The 12,975-nt window shown below is 36.4% G+C and overlaps 1 protein-coding gene across 5 annotated transcripts in view; it reads right to left on the reverse strand.

Annotated features, from left to right (window-relative positions):
* The window catches only part of LOC106908888 (uncharacterized), a 38,115-nt gene extending 32,887 nt beyond the window's left edge, over positions 1 to 5,228 (reverse strand). For all 5 annotated transcript variants that reach the window (XM_088012871.1, XM_088012877.1, XM_088012867.1 and 2 more), the window contains exon 1: positions 4,749 to 5,228. In XM_088012871.1, coding sequence (XP_087868997.1) covers positions 4,749 to 4,839 — 91 coding nt within the window. In that variant the 5' untranslated portion in view covers positions 4,840 to 5,228. The remainder of the gene's footprint in view (positions 1 to 4,748) is intronic.
* Positions 5,229 to 12,975: the final 7,747 nt, after the last annotated feature.

A 12,975-nucleotide genomic window follows, 5' to 3' on the forward strand; every position in this document is an offset into this window, starting at 1 on the left:
CTGCGAGTTTGTTTTAAGAGGCCAAGCTTTCACTATTTACTCAACCTGTCCAGACGCCGCCGCTGCACACACAAGCACATCTACACATGAAAACTATAAGTTAAATCATCTTCTTGAACTTTTCAAATATATTTTTTTGACTCAAATGCAGAAAGAGGGAGCATCAAAACTAAAAGTTTGAGAATCGTTAAGCAAATAATCAATAAATCATTGAATTGTGATTTATTACTTTTCTCTTCTCATTGCTTTTGTTTCAACTTGCCTGTGTTTTTGAAGGACTATTTTGTTTACATAGACTTAATAATTCATTTTATGTGTCGTTTTGTTTATTTGTTTTGGATATTTAACTCATCTTTTTAAAGGTTCATTAGAATTCAAAGTTTATTGATTTTTTTAAAATGTGTACTTATTATGCCATTAGCATAATATTACTAAAAAATGGTCTCAAAACAACATTATTTATCACAATATGGGACAATTTCATTGTGACTGCAAATAAAAATTTGTTTTGCAAATAACTTTTTCTCTTCATGAGAAAAAGGAAGTGATTTGAATAAAAAAACTTTGTATTATAGACAAAAAATATGTCTACAATTGTCTATTCTAAATGTTTTGATAATTACATTTTTAAAAAAAAAATTAAATTAGATTTTGTTTGAATAATAATGAGGCGAATTTACCTCTATCTTTACAAATCAAGCTGTTTTCATGAATTATTCTCATTAAATGTAAAAGTAAAATACTCTTTAATACATTTTATTTACTGGGCTGTTAGCTCTGGTTGTAGTAGCTGTTAGCATTGTTGTTAGCTTTTCTCTGAGCGGTTGTTAGCTCTGTTTGTGTTAGCTTAAATTTGAGTTGTCATTAGCATAAAGCCATTTCTCTACTAGAGCAGTTTAAACCGGTACATCAGCTTTTTGTTGAATATAAAAACACTGACTTGAAGTTGTCTTCTTTTTCTTTTTAAGCTTGTTAGCAGTTTTGCTAAACATCGATTTAGCATACTTTACCATGTACTAGTAAGGAGTTTGGGTCAAAATTGCATTATAGTGCAAATATGCTTGAAAATGATTAAAAAATGTTTCCATGAGAAACAAGAAATTATTTATGTTTACATAGACTGTTAATGATCTAGTTTTTACTGCTATACACAGTTAAAGTAATCTGGCTCTTTAATTAAAAAACATAAGTAATACATAAAATTATTAATAGATAATCCAATTAATTTTTTTTATACTTCTTATTATTAACTCGTTTTTTTATTGAATCAAACTGATATCAAATTGAATTGTGGTCCAAAGAATCAAAATTAGATTGTAATTGTGAGGTTACTGACTGGAGGTAAGATACTGACTGCTCAAAAGTACTCATCTTCAAATAAACTGAACATTTTTAAAACTTTATACAGCCAATCAGATTATATGAGCTAAAAAAGTAAAATATTAAATGTAATCCTGACTACAGAAATGGTTTCATAAAACTCAGCGAAGACTTAAAATAACATTCAGTTTACATAAACATCTCATCTTATCAGGATTGCAGGATGTGATTACCTTTACAGATTAAACCCAATAAAACATGTCACACATGGATTATAATTCATTCATCTGTAGTGCATTTAAAGTTTGTATATAACCAATTATATCCTGTATAACTTAACCCTGTATAGTCCTCACTTCCATCGAGAAATCCCCCTTCTCTTTGTTTTCAGGCTTTAAAAGCTCAGAAAATTAACCAAGAACTTTTCTCCCATAAATCCAAGACGGAAAATTGGGGCTTCGTGTTCAGGCAGGTAATATACTCTCCAGTTGGGATAAATAAACTACTATTCTCAGCTCCAATTATCCCACAAACCCCCCTGTATTTTCTTTACACCCTGAATACACACCACGGAGCTTAGAGTTTTATTGCTCCCACTTGCATCTGCTTTGATAATATATAAGCTCTAATATAACATAAAACATGGCGTTGGGCCACCCAAGGGAAACATCTTCTGCTCGTTATGTGCTAAAAACTGTAAATCTGGAGTTAAATAGAAAAAATGTAAACAAGAAGGATGTAGATATCCACTCTGTCTACAGACCCAGATGGTAAATGACTATTTTATGAGGCTTTTTTATGTGACTAGAGGTAAAACATTCCCTTACTTGGAGAATTTTAACAATCATGCTTGAATTATCTTTTTGTGTAGATTATTTACCTTCTTAGGAACTTGTAAACTCTGCAAAAAAGCTGCATTTTTACGCACTGAAATGTTTCCAACTTGTGTGAATTCCTATAAAGCTTGCAAAGTACTTCTGCATATTGAGAGGCTTTGTCTCTACATGAATGTGTGGGCATGCCTGAATGTCAGCATAACATTTGTGTGTATATGTGTGTGTGTGGGCATGTGTGTGTATGTGTAATCTGCAGAAGAGACAAGCCGCCAGGTAAAATTAGGCCATGAAGATGATGAGTGTCTGTGTTACTGGGAGGGTCTGACGAGCCCTGGAGAAAGGAAAATCTGAACTTTAAATCTGAATTAAGAGCAAATTCACCTTGCTCTTAAAAATGAAAGCGTAATTGTCATAAAATGTTAACAACGTATCAAAATTACACTGATTCTTCAAGGATTTTTGATTAGCTTAACTTGTTTGTTTTTTTTAAAAAGATCAATTGAATTAAACAGAAAAATGCATAAAAAGAAAAACCGCAACACAAAAATGCTAAAACTTAGTCTAAATATCTGCAAAATAACAAACGAAACATAAAGGAACAACAATAATAGGCATAAAATGATCAGAAAAACATCTATGGTAGGATGAGAGAACTGAATATTTAAAAAAAACATAAAATTGTGCTTAAAACATTAACTACTTCTGGGAAAAGTTGGAAATTAACCACAAAGACACAATAGTTACAAAAAAACACAAATATACTTCTTTGGGTGAAAGCTGCAGAGAAACAATAGTCATTAAACGTTGCGATCTTTAAACTAAAGTAGTGAGTTTGCATGGGGGATAAAATCTCTTGGCCTTTGTTCGAACTGCACTGAAATGTTACAAGCCAAACTATGAAAACCGAGCAAACATGCAAAAATTAGCTGAGCAATTGAGCAGAGGCACATTCAAAAACAAATGATGAAGCTTTGCATATTTTATCAGAACATTACAGAAGCACAGGAAGAGGAAAAAGCTCAAGAAAAAAGGAGAAGTAGAAGTAAAGTTTTGTTGGTGGTGGGTGTGTGTCTAATGCCTACCCAGGAGACCCCGGAGGCGGGTAGTTTTGGGCAGGAGTTGCCAGGCGATTGGGGAAAGTTGGCATTGCACTTACCTCTAATTGATACCACATTGTTCCAAAGCAACCACAAATACATTAATGCACATCCACATACACCATGTGGTGGTGAGTTTTACAATCTGTTGGCTTGTGTCTACCTTAATCCATAATTTTTGTTTATCTGCACCGATTGCAGTTTTCTGGCCAATCTTTAAAAAGCCTGAACTGTCGATTCCGATTTTGGTCGATACCAATTTTTAAACCTGAAATGGTCCTAAATATAGCAAGAAAGTCGCTGAATTGGCAACAGAGTTAACTTTAAACATGCAAACATGAACTGGTGGGTCGGTCAAGGAGTAAGATTGGCTTCACATGTACAGCCAACCACCAATCTCTAAAAAAAATGTAGAAAATCATCCAACCGATAAATCGGTGCACCCCTACTTTCCTGCAACGGATGCAGATGCATCTGTAATGAGTTTAAAGTTTATATACAACTGTATAAAGTCACAGTTTAAATGTGGCGCAACCTTTGCATAAAAACAAAAACAAACCAAAAAACAGCTTTTTCCCAAAAGCAATTACCACCCTGAACACTCACATGCACTAATTATATGGTGGCTATACATAAATGTACATAAATTCAACTGATTAATATTGTAAATAATGTAAATATATTTTAGATATTTCCTACATTGTTTGCACTGTTGGACATGTGTACAGTGACAAACATTAAATCAAATCCAATTCATAGTAGCTTGTGGATTCATAGTTAGTTTAAAACATTTATTTTGGGGTGACTGAGGTTTGGGGGTTCCAAATTTTTAGGCAGGATCAAGCAAAAAAAAAAAAAACCCAGGATATTAAATATACCTATATGAAAAGTATGCAAAGAAATGACGCTTCAAGATTATTGTCTAGCAGTTTACATGTTTATATGCAACAAAAATTCAAGGCAGACAGAAAATGGAGTTAAATGTGCCCAAGCAAATACCAATCCATAAAAGGCACACAAACACAAAGAGACGCAAAATGACCATATAAAGATATGAATTCCCATCTTAAATGGATCCTGTTACCACAGAAAAGCCTCCAAAAAGATAGAAACCTTCCACATAAAGACAAAATAAGAACCCAAAGTGATGCAAAATAAAAACAAAATGAACACAGAGGCTAAAATCAGCAGAACCAGTCAGTGTTGGATGTGATGCACCCAGGTAACATCCTTTAGGCATAAATCCAACTCAAACTCAGCAGGCAGCGTCTCTGACAGCCGAGGAGAAGATTTGTCCTTAATTCCCAAAAAGCAAGCCTGGACACATTCCTTCTAGGAAAGCTTCTCTTTGCATCCATGAAACTTATTAGAAAAAAAGCCCAACACATTCCTTGTTATGAGATTTCCTCAATATTTTAGCACCTTTTTCACAATTTCAATGCATTTTGTAGGATTTCAGTGATTAGTTGCCTAAAATGTCCTAAAATACTCTTACCTCTGTGCTGAGATTTTATCTGTGCGACCACCATCAGCACACAGATGCAGGTCTGCCAGCTCGTAATCAACCACCTGCAGCGTTCAGGCATCCTGATTCCTTCACGATTCTGACAGAAAGAAAAAACCCCAAACAAAAACAAACAAAAAAAACAAAAAACAAATAAAATCCTCTCAGATGTTTGGAGGGTCACTTCTCATTTCAGCCGCAGAAATTAGAGAAATAAACAGCAGAAAATCCTCCAGCTAACCAGCGCAGGGTATGTGCGCCTTTACGCACTGCTCTGAGCAGGAGACACGCCGCTCTGAACACTACACTTCCTGTAGAGGTTTTCAGATTAAAGGCTTTTCTGATCAAGAAAGGAAATCATTTTTTGTAATCTAAATTACCAAAGCAGAAGAAAAACTTTGCAATGTTTGCAAACTATGCATAAAATACGTAAAAACGTGTGTTAGCCTTTAGAGGTCTGATCAAACTCAACTAAAGGACACTCTTAAAGGGACAGTAGTGTATTTGCACTAGAGAAATTAGAGATACATTTACTTTCTTTGAAGGCAAACGTTTACAAACACAAAATACAATTCCTAAAAACAATAAGAAATGACAAGAACAGTTTGAAAAATGAAAAAGATAATGAAATTACATCAAGGGATTTCAATTTTCTGATGCAGTAATTAACAATATTTAAGTAATTAGTGGCAAATCTGAAGATGTATTTTCTGCTTTCTCGTGTAATATTGAAAAATCCATTTAACATGCCACAATGTCTGATTCAAACAATCCTATAAAAGCATTTAACACAACAGAAATGTTCAGACTTGTAGCGAGGAGGTGAACAGAGCTGCGCCCCACGCTGACAAACTGCATCTTAACGCCTAGAATATATTTATTAGAGGTGTACCGATCTATCGGCCACCAATCATAATCGGCCGATTTCAGTGAAAGTGTATGATCGGTGATCGCCGATCACCTGTATCTCACTTCGCAGCCTGCATGTGCAGCTCATCTACTCTTTCCTTCACACTGCGCAGGCGCACGGCAACAAATCCTAAGCGATGTGGTGTGGAATTTGAACGGTCTGAGAGTGAACAGGGAAGTTTGCGTGTTAAGGTGGAAAATTACCTCGGGGGTGAAGCACGTCAAATTGCATCAACACAACGAACCTAATGTGACATTTAAAAAACAAGCACTTGACGGAGTTTGGCTACATCGAGGCTCAATGCAGGAAAAAGGACATCCGCAGCGGCCAGTTTAGCAGCGCACAGCTACAAACACTCACCCGGATTAGCATCACGGTCGGAAAGCTAAACAAATAACCTGAAAGATAATTTAAGTCTTCGAGCTGCGGTGTAAGACGCTGGTTCTGTTCTCGTTGTTATTAGTGCACATGACACGTGTAGTAAAAAGGTTTTTTGACTTCCATGTGTTTTCTATCATTGGATAGCTTAGAATCCATATCTGTAAATTATTCAAAATGCCCGAGAAGACTCACATTAGGAGGAACAAAGACAATGACTTGAGAGACTAATATTTTCATTTCAGGTTATGTGTTCTGGTCATTTCCATAGCAACGATCAGAAGCAAGACCTTGACCTGGAAGGTGAGCTTGTTGATGAGGTGACAGATGACCTCATGAGGATATCTCTGTAGAAATGGATGAGAACATTGCAATGGTATGCTTTTTCCCAATAGGATTTGGGTTGGGGTACGTAGTTACCAAAGAGATGCAAAAAGTATGGGATTATTTATTTTCTAAAAAGGATGTGGACCGAAGTAATCCTGGTGAAATGTTGGTTAACGATAGTTCCACGGTTTCTGAAGGACAAAGTGAAGGGCCCCCCAGATGGCACACTTGCACCGCTGGCTGAAGTTCCTGGACCCTGATCCGGCGCAAGTCACAGCAGCCTTCACTTCAAAGCTCAGAGTATGTGGAGAAGCTGAAGGTCGCCAAGCTGAAGACGGCCACCATATGCCAGTCAGTGGCATTTATAGCGCGTTTCGTCAACTTTGCCAAAGGGCGTTTGGAAGGCAAGGAGGCCACGGCGTGCAACGCCTTTGCCCAGGCGCTTGGGTCTGCCACCAGGAACCTCAAGCGCGAGAGGCAGCACAGCAAAAGGCAAGCGGGGTTGCAGACGAACTGCTGGTGTTGACGTGAAATTCTCATTAATTTGAAAGTAGTGAGGACTAAATTAATTTCATGTCAGTATGATGTTGTTTCAGGGCCAAGCTGGTCATCGACACAGCGACTAGCGTCTTCAACTGCCAGAGAGTCCTGTTCAGGGCACAGGAGGACGTGAAAAACATAGAGGAAGGCCAGCATGTGTGGTTGGTTGGACCCCATTTCTACAGACAAGGGTTAAAATAAAAAAACTCACTGCTCACCCAGCAGAAACAAGTCTGCAGTCATTTAATGCTTCTTTCTTTTGATCCTAAACGCTTGACCCAACCTGAAACTAAATGATTGTATTGTCCATTTGAAAATGTTCTTCTGGCTCGTCATAACATGAGGTCTGCAGCTCCAGGTAGTTAGTTATGTGGATCAGCTGGATGCAGGGTAAATCCTCAAGATTATAAGAGAAGTCTTTTTTACCGAGATAATACGGATCATATTCTAAATATACACGTATTATTTTCGAGATGCCTTGTCTGTTCCAGCCTATTTAGGGTGTTGGCGTACTCGTGATCAATTTTGCTCCGTTTTGAACCTGAGAAATCTCCTTCCTGGTTAGGGTTGCTGTTGCTCTTGGTGGTTACCATAGCAACCAGTAACTGACAGTTTGTCCCTTTATTTATGTTTTTCTGGAAGATTGTTTTTTATTCTTAAATGCTAATATGCTTTATTATGTTTTTCAGGTTTGTGCATTCTGGTGAATTAAGGTAGTCCAGCTGAGCGTAAAAAGTCTGAACAGAAACTTTATTTTCAAACCAGAACCTATCCAGATGACAAACAGCAAATCAAAACTAAGCTGAGAGTGCAGCTAAGTGAACGTAGAGGATTGTACAAACAGAAAGGAACACAGGTGAACTTAAATATACTGGTGACAACACAGTCAGAAACTCAAAACAGCTGCGGTAATTATGCACAGGTGGCGGGGATGAAGAAACAACTAAGGAAAACAGATCATGACAATTCTGGCTGTAAATACAACTTTAATAGATTCAACAGTTGCTGTTTCAAGCCCTCTTGTGACAAGTTAGTCAGACATTATTTCTTTCTTTGTAAAAGTTGTTTTCGTACAGCCATAGAAGACAACTACACAAAACCTTGACTTCTACAGATTAAATAAATACGGAAGAAACAATGACTTGTTGTCTATCACAGCTCAAGTTTTTCGTAGTCCTGTAACCGGACCTGTTACAAATGGAACCAGTATTTCTTTCCTATTTCTAAAACAAGTTCCTATATCTTGCTGAAAAGTTACTTTTAAGTTAGTTGTATCTTATTTTCAGTGCATTAAGAAATTTGCACAAGAAATTAGACCAAAAATACTTGGTGAAATTTTGTGATTTACAGAGAATATTTCACAAATGAAATGTTTTTTTTTTTTTTTTATTTAGTTCAAACAGGTTTTTAAAAACAAGCCATTAGTAGGACAGAGGAAATATTAACTAGGTTTAAGATGACGTAGCACTGACGTCACCCAATACAGATGGATGGCAGGAAGTAAATGCAGCCCATTTATTTCTCTTGATCCAGCATCAAAATACCTGAAGTCTGTGTCCTGTACAGTTGTTCCAACAGTTCTAATAGAGAGAAAGATAAACGTTATTTTCGGATTTCGAAGGTAGTTGGTCACAAGGCAGTTAATTTTAAAAAACTTACCAAAAAAAGAGGAGAAAAGTGGATCAACAATCTACAGCTAAAAACGGGAGGTGCAGAAACTAACAATGCCGGAGTTAGCAATGCCCACTTTCTAACAGGTAACGATCGCATCGTTTAAATTGTATTTTCAGATATTTTACTGAACTGTTACTTAGAAAGACAAACTTTTATATGTAATGTAAGGTATATTATTGTATGCCCTAGCGTGGTTGTCCTCAGAGTGCTAACGTTGTTAGCAGCTAGCTCAGTGCCAAGTCCCGGACAAAAAATATGTTTATTCAGTAGGACTTTAGTGCTGAAATAAAAAATAAAAAAAGGTAGGGACCATTGCTATATAACAGAGGGAAACTGCATAACTGGAAGACAGAGGGACTGGACACCGACCCATTACAGAGGGCGAAGAACGGGGGACATTGTTAAAGTTGGCACAAGATGGCCGACTTCTGTAGAGTGAGCTACTTTAAAATGTAATGAGTCTATTTAAAAAAATTTGTGTGAGGTTTTGATGCTGTGGAGCCTAATGTTGTACAAAGTTTAGGTGTGGCCAGACACGAATATACTTTGTGTCTGAAGTATATTCAGTGGCCATGACACGAACATGAGGTTTCTGTAGATCGCTGTGAATGGTTGACCTACATTGGACCTGAATCCAGGGTCCTACATCAACTCAGCATTGACGTACAACTCCGGCATGAATTTGGGTTTACAGAAGCTAAATAAATTATTTACCAGCAGATCCAAGCTCAAAGAAGTAATATGGGATAGTTTGTTGTCAGTGATAGCATCGGTATCATAGATTAATTACTTAAAATAGCACAATTCACTACTCATCTTGCAGAAACAAGTCAACAGCCATCTAATGCTGCTTTTGATCCTAACTGCTTGACCCAGCCTGAAACTAAATGATTGTATTCTCCAGCCTTTTGAAAACTTCTCATTCCTCTGGTAACTACGTATCCCAAAGCAAATCCCTTAGGGAAAAAATATACCAGGGCGATCTTTTCAATTTCTTCAGAGAGCACTTTGACAGTCTTTGAAACTCTGAACGAATGATTGAAGGGAGTCTGTGATAACAATTCCTAAAAACAATAAGAAATGACAAGAACAGTTTGAAAAATAAAAAAGATAATGAAATTCCAGCCAGGCCCCTGGGTCCGTGCCTGGTTCCAAACACCCATCCCATTCAGAAATAAAATTCAAAACGTTATTCGATTGATCAAAAACTGAATTGGCTAATCCAAACTCAAAATTGTCCAGGAATCTCCGTGGTGTCTTTTTTATACTTCTTTTTATTCCTGGAGACTTTTTCTTCCCCTGGAAAAATATTATTGTCCCGCCGTTATCTTATTGCTGTTGTTACTCAGTATCTCAATATTTTCAGTTCCAAAATAAAACTATAAATACATCCGATGTGTACCATATTATAAATGTGAAGTTTGTCTTATCTTATTAACACACACTGGATTATATTTCATTGTTGTACAATTCAATAATGTCTCTAAAATAGTATTTTACCAGCATAAAGGTTTTGCTCTTGTTGCTGATTGTGCAATAAGGGAAACAGTAGTGTCGAATCAACTGTGTCTTTTATCAGTCCAAATTCTGGCAAATTACCATTTACTATTGATTGCAAAGTACATCACTCAAAGACTTCTGAGTGATGCATTCATTGCCATTTATCACAACTGGTAGGAATGGTTTCTCTCCTCCATGGACACAGATGTTTCAGGACCCCGGAGGCAGAAAAACTCCTGTCACACTGATGACACCAATGAGGTTTCCTCAGGTTGAGGCTGCTTCCCTCTTCTCCTCCCTCTGCGGCCGGCACAGCTCCTCCTGGATCTTCTCATAATCCCGCTGCGTAAGACACCAGCAGCTGTCACAAAAAAACACACACAAAAAATCATGTATTAACTTTTTCACTAAAAATTAGAACAAAGTAATTGTGTTTTTGCAGTGTAGAGGTCAACATTTCCTGTTTTTGTGTATCATAAATAAAACAAACTGCTGCGATTTAACAACATTGGATTTACAAGATTCACGAGTTAAAGAAAACAAACAAGCAATAAAGGAGAATTGTGTTTTTAAAATAAAAGAAAATCTCGATTTTTAAAAATGCTGTACAGTTGGACTGAACACCAAAATATTTGTTTTGTAAGAAAACTGTAAAAAGTACACTTCCAAAATGACCCCAAGTTTATTTTTACAATATAAATCATACAAAAATGTGAAATCAACCTCTTCTTGATCCAACATTTGCTCTTTAAGCCTCTCAGCAGTATTGGTTGATTTCATCATCCTGGAGAAAGGAAACAGCAAATTAATTTACATCTACAATGAATTCCTTCTTCTTCTTCAGCCTCACCTTGTCATCAAGCTGCTTGTACAGGTTCCTGATGTCCTCAAACGTTTTCCTCTCTTCATTCGAGACGTCGCCCCCTCCTGGCGGGAGTGTTGTCAGGGTGCCGCCAGGAATCTTTGGCCCCATGACAAAAAATTAAATTGCCCCTGTTGTGACTTTTTTACACTTATGTTGTTCAGTATATTTGCATGATAAGTGACTGATTACAATTATATGTTAAGCATAATTTACATGATGATTATTATTATTATATTGAATATGATTGTATACAATTACAAAGGCGAAGTGAAATATATTTCAGTGTAAGACATGATTTATTTGAATAGAGGAAGTCTTTTATTTTGAAGAATGCTTAAGGATCTGTTACTGTTTAGTCACTATCTTGCTTTGTTGATTTTATTGCTTGGTTACGAACAGCTGTTGCCCGTTATCAGCTGACGCCGTTTTTTTCCTCTTCAATAAATACTGAACAGAAAGGTTCAGTAAAAGAAATACGAGCCTCCGTCTTGTTTGAGAAGAAGCTTTACTCCGTAACAGCCCCCCCAGACCCTCCTGCGCAACTACTGTTAGTTTCTTGAGTCTATCTGACCCATATAAAGCGTCACAATTTTAAAGGCTTGCAATTGCCTTGCTTTCTTTGGTCCAATACTGATACTAGCACAATATTTAATGCTAATGAATTTTACATGCAACAGTCTGCATACAATACAACAAATATGTTGCTTAAATTTTTTATTATTAGTTTTGTCTCATTGAAATGTCTCTTCCCACTAGCAACAGTCACATACAAAATATACATTAAACCATCCAGACTTTTCAAAAAATGCTATGTAGTTGCATTTTATTAAAGCTGCAGTATATAACTTTAACTTCAACGTCATTCACTCACTGCTAAATGTGCTCATGGTGGAGAAACAACTTATTGTATTGCCGTCGTTGGTAGCTATGCTAAATAAACTGAGCATTCACAGTTTGAATCTGCACAGCTCTGTGCTATGCTAGCTGCAAAACATCTAAATCTCCAGAATATCATCCATTGTTATACTCATCAAATCACTTTGAAACAGCTTATGGAAAGGGAATTATCATTGTAACCAAAAATTCACAATGATCCAAATAATTAAACTGTCTCGATTCCCAACACATTCTTCTATTTCTCAGTTTGGTCAAGGCCACCAGCTGCAAGTCCAAGTATAACAAAACATTGCCTGCAATCTGAAATTGAAAAGTAACTATCTGGGTTTACTTAGGGAGAGAAAAAGGAAGATAAAACTCTCACATCTGACGTAAAGCTATTGGTATGGAAACCTAACACCTCTGCTTTTTAGCAGAGACAATAAAAAATGGCCTGTGGGTTATATTACCACAGGTTAGCGAAAAGTTGCTATGTCTGCAACTGTTTGGAAATCACAGGATAAAAAATGTGTGAATTAACAAGCATTAATCTTGAACAAGCACCTGATATAACAAAATGTACCCACACTGGAGAGGCTTCTCTCACACCCAAATATTTGGATGTAAATGTCAGATTATGGGGTTGATTAAACACCAACATGAAGGAAGCCTTAATGTCTGAGTCTCTGTTCAGACATGTTAGGCTGCAGTTTGACATCTGTCTCAAGTCTTTACTTAAAAACTGCATTCCAGCTGCAGAAAGAAAAGCTTTGCATGATGATGGATGCTCCAAAGCTTCCAACTGCACCAATAACTAAGTACTCAGAACTTTTACTCAAGTTAAAGTACCGCCATGATAAAAAAAACGAGCCCTGTACTTCAAGTCTTACGTGAAAACATACTGATATTATTATAGAAATGATGAATATGTTTTAATATACTCACTGATATTCATTTATTCTGTTTTCTCAAAAACACCTTATTGTGATGAAAAAACATAATACAATACTTGTATCCTATATATAAAGCTGCAGTGTGTAAATTATATAAAGAATATATTTTTTAAAATATTTCTTTAAATTGTCAACACAGTTTGTCATGATAATCTGAAAAGTTTGATCTTCTCCACCTCCTCCCAGAGCTACTAT

Source organism: Poecilia mexicana, unplaced genomic scaffold, assembly GCF_051168715.1.
Source record: "Poecilia mexicana isolate PSO_F unplaced genomic scaffold, ASM5116871v1 scaffold_2, whole genome shotgun sequence".
In the NCBI taxonomy this organism is placed as follows: Eukaryota; Metazoa; Chordata; class Actinopteri; order Cyprinodontiformes; family Poeciliidae; genus Poecilia; species Poecilia mexicana.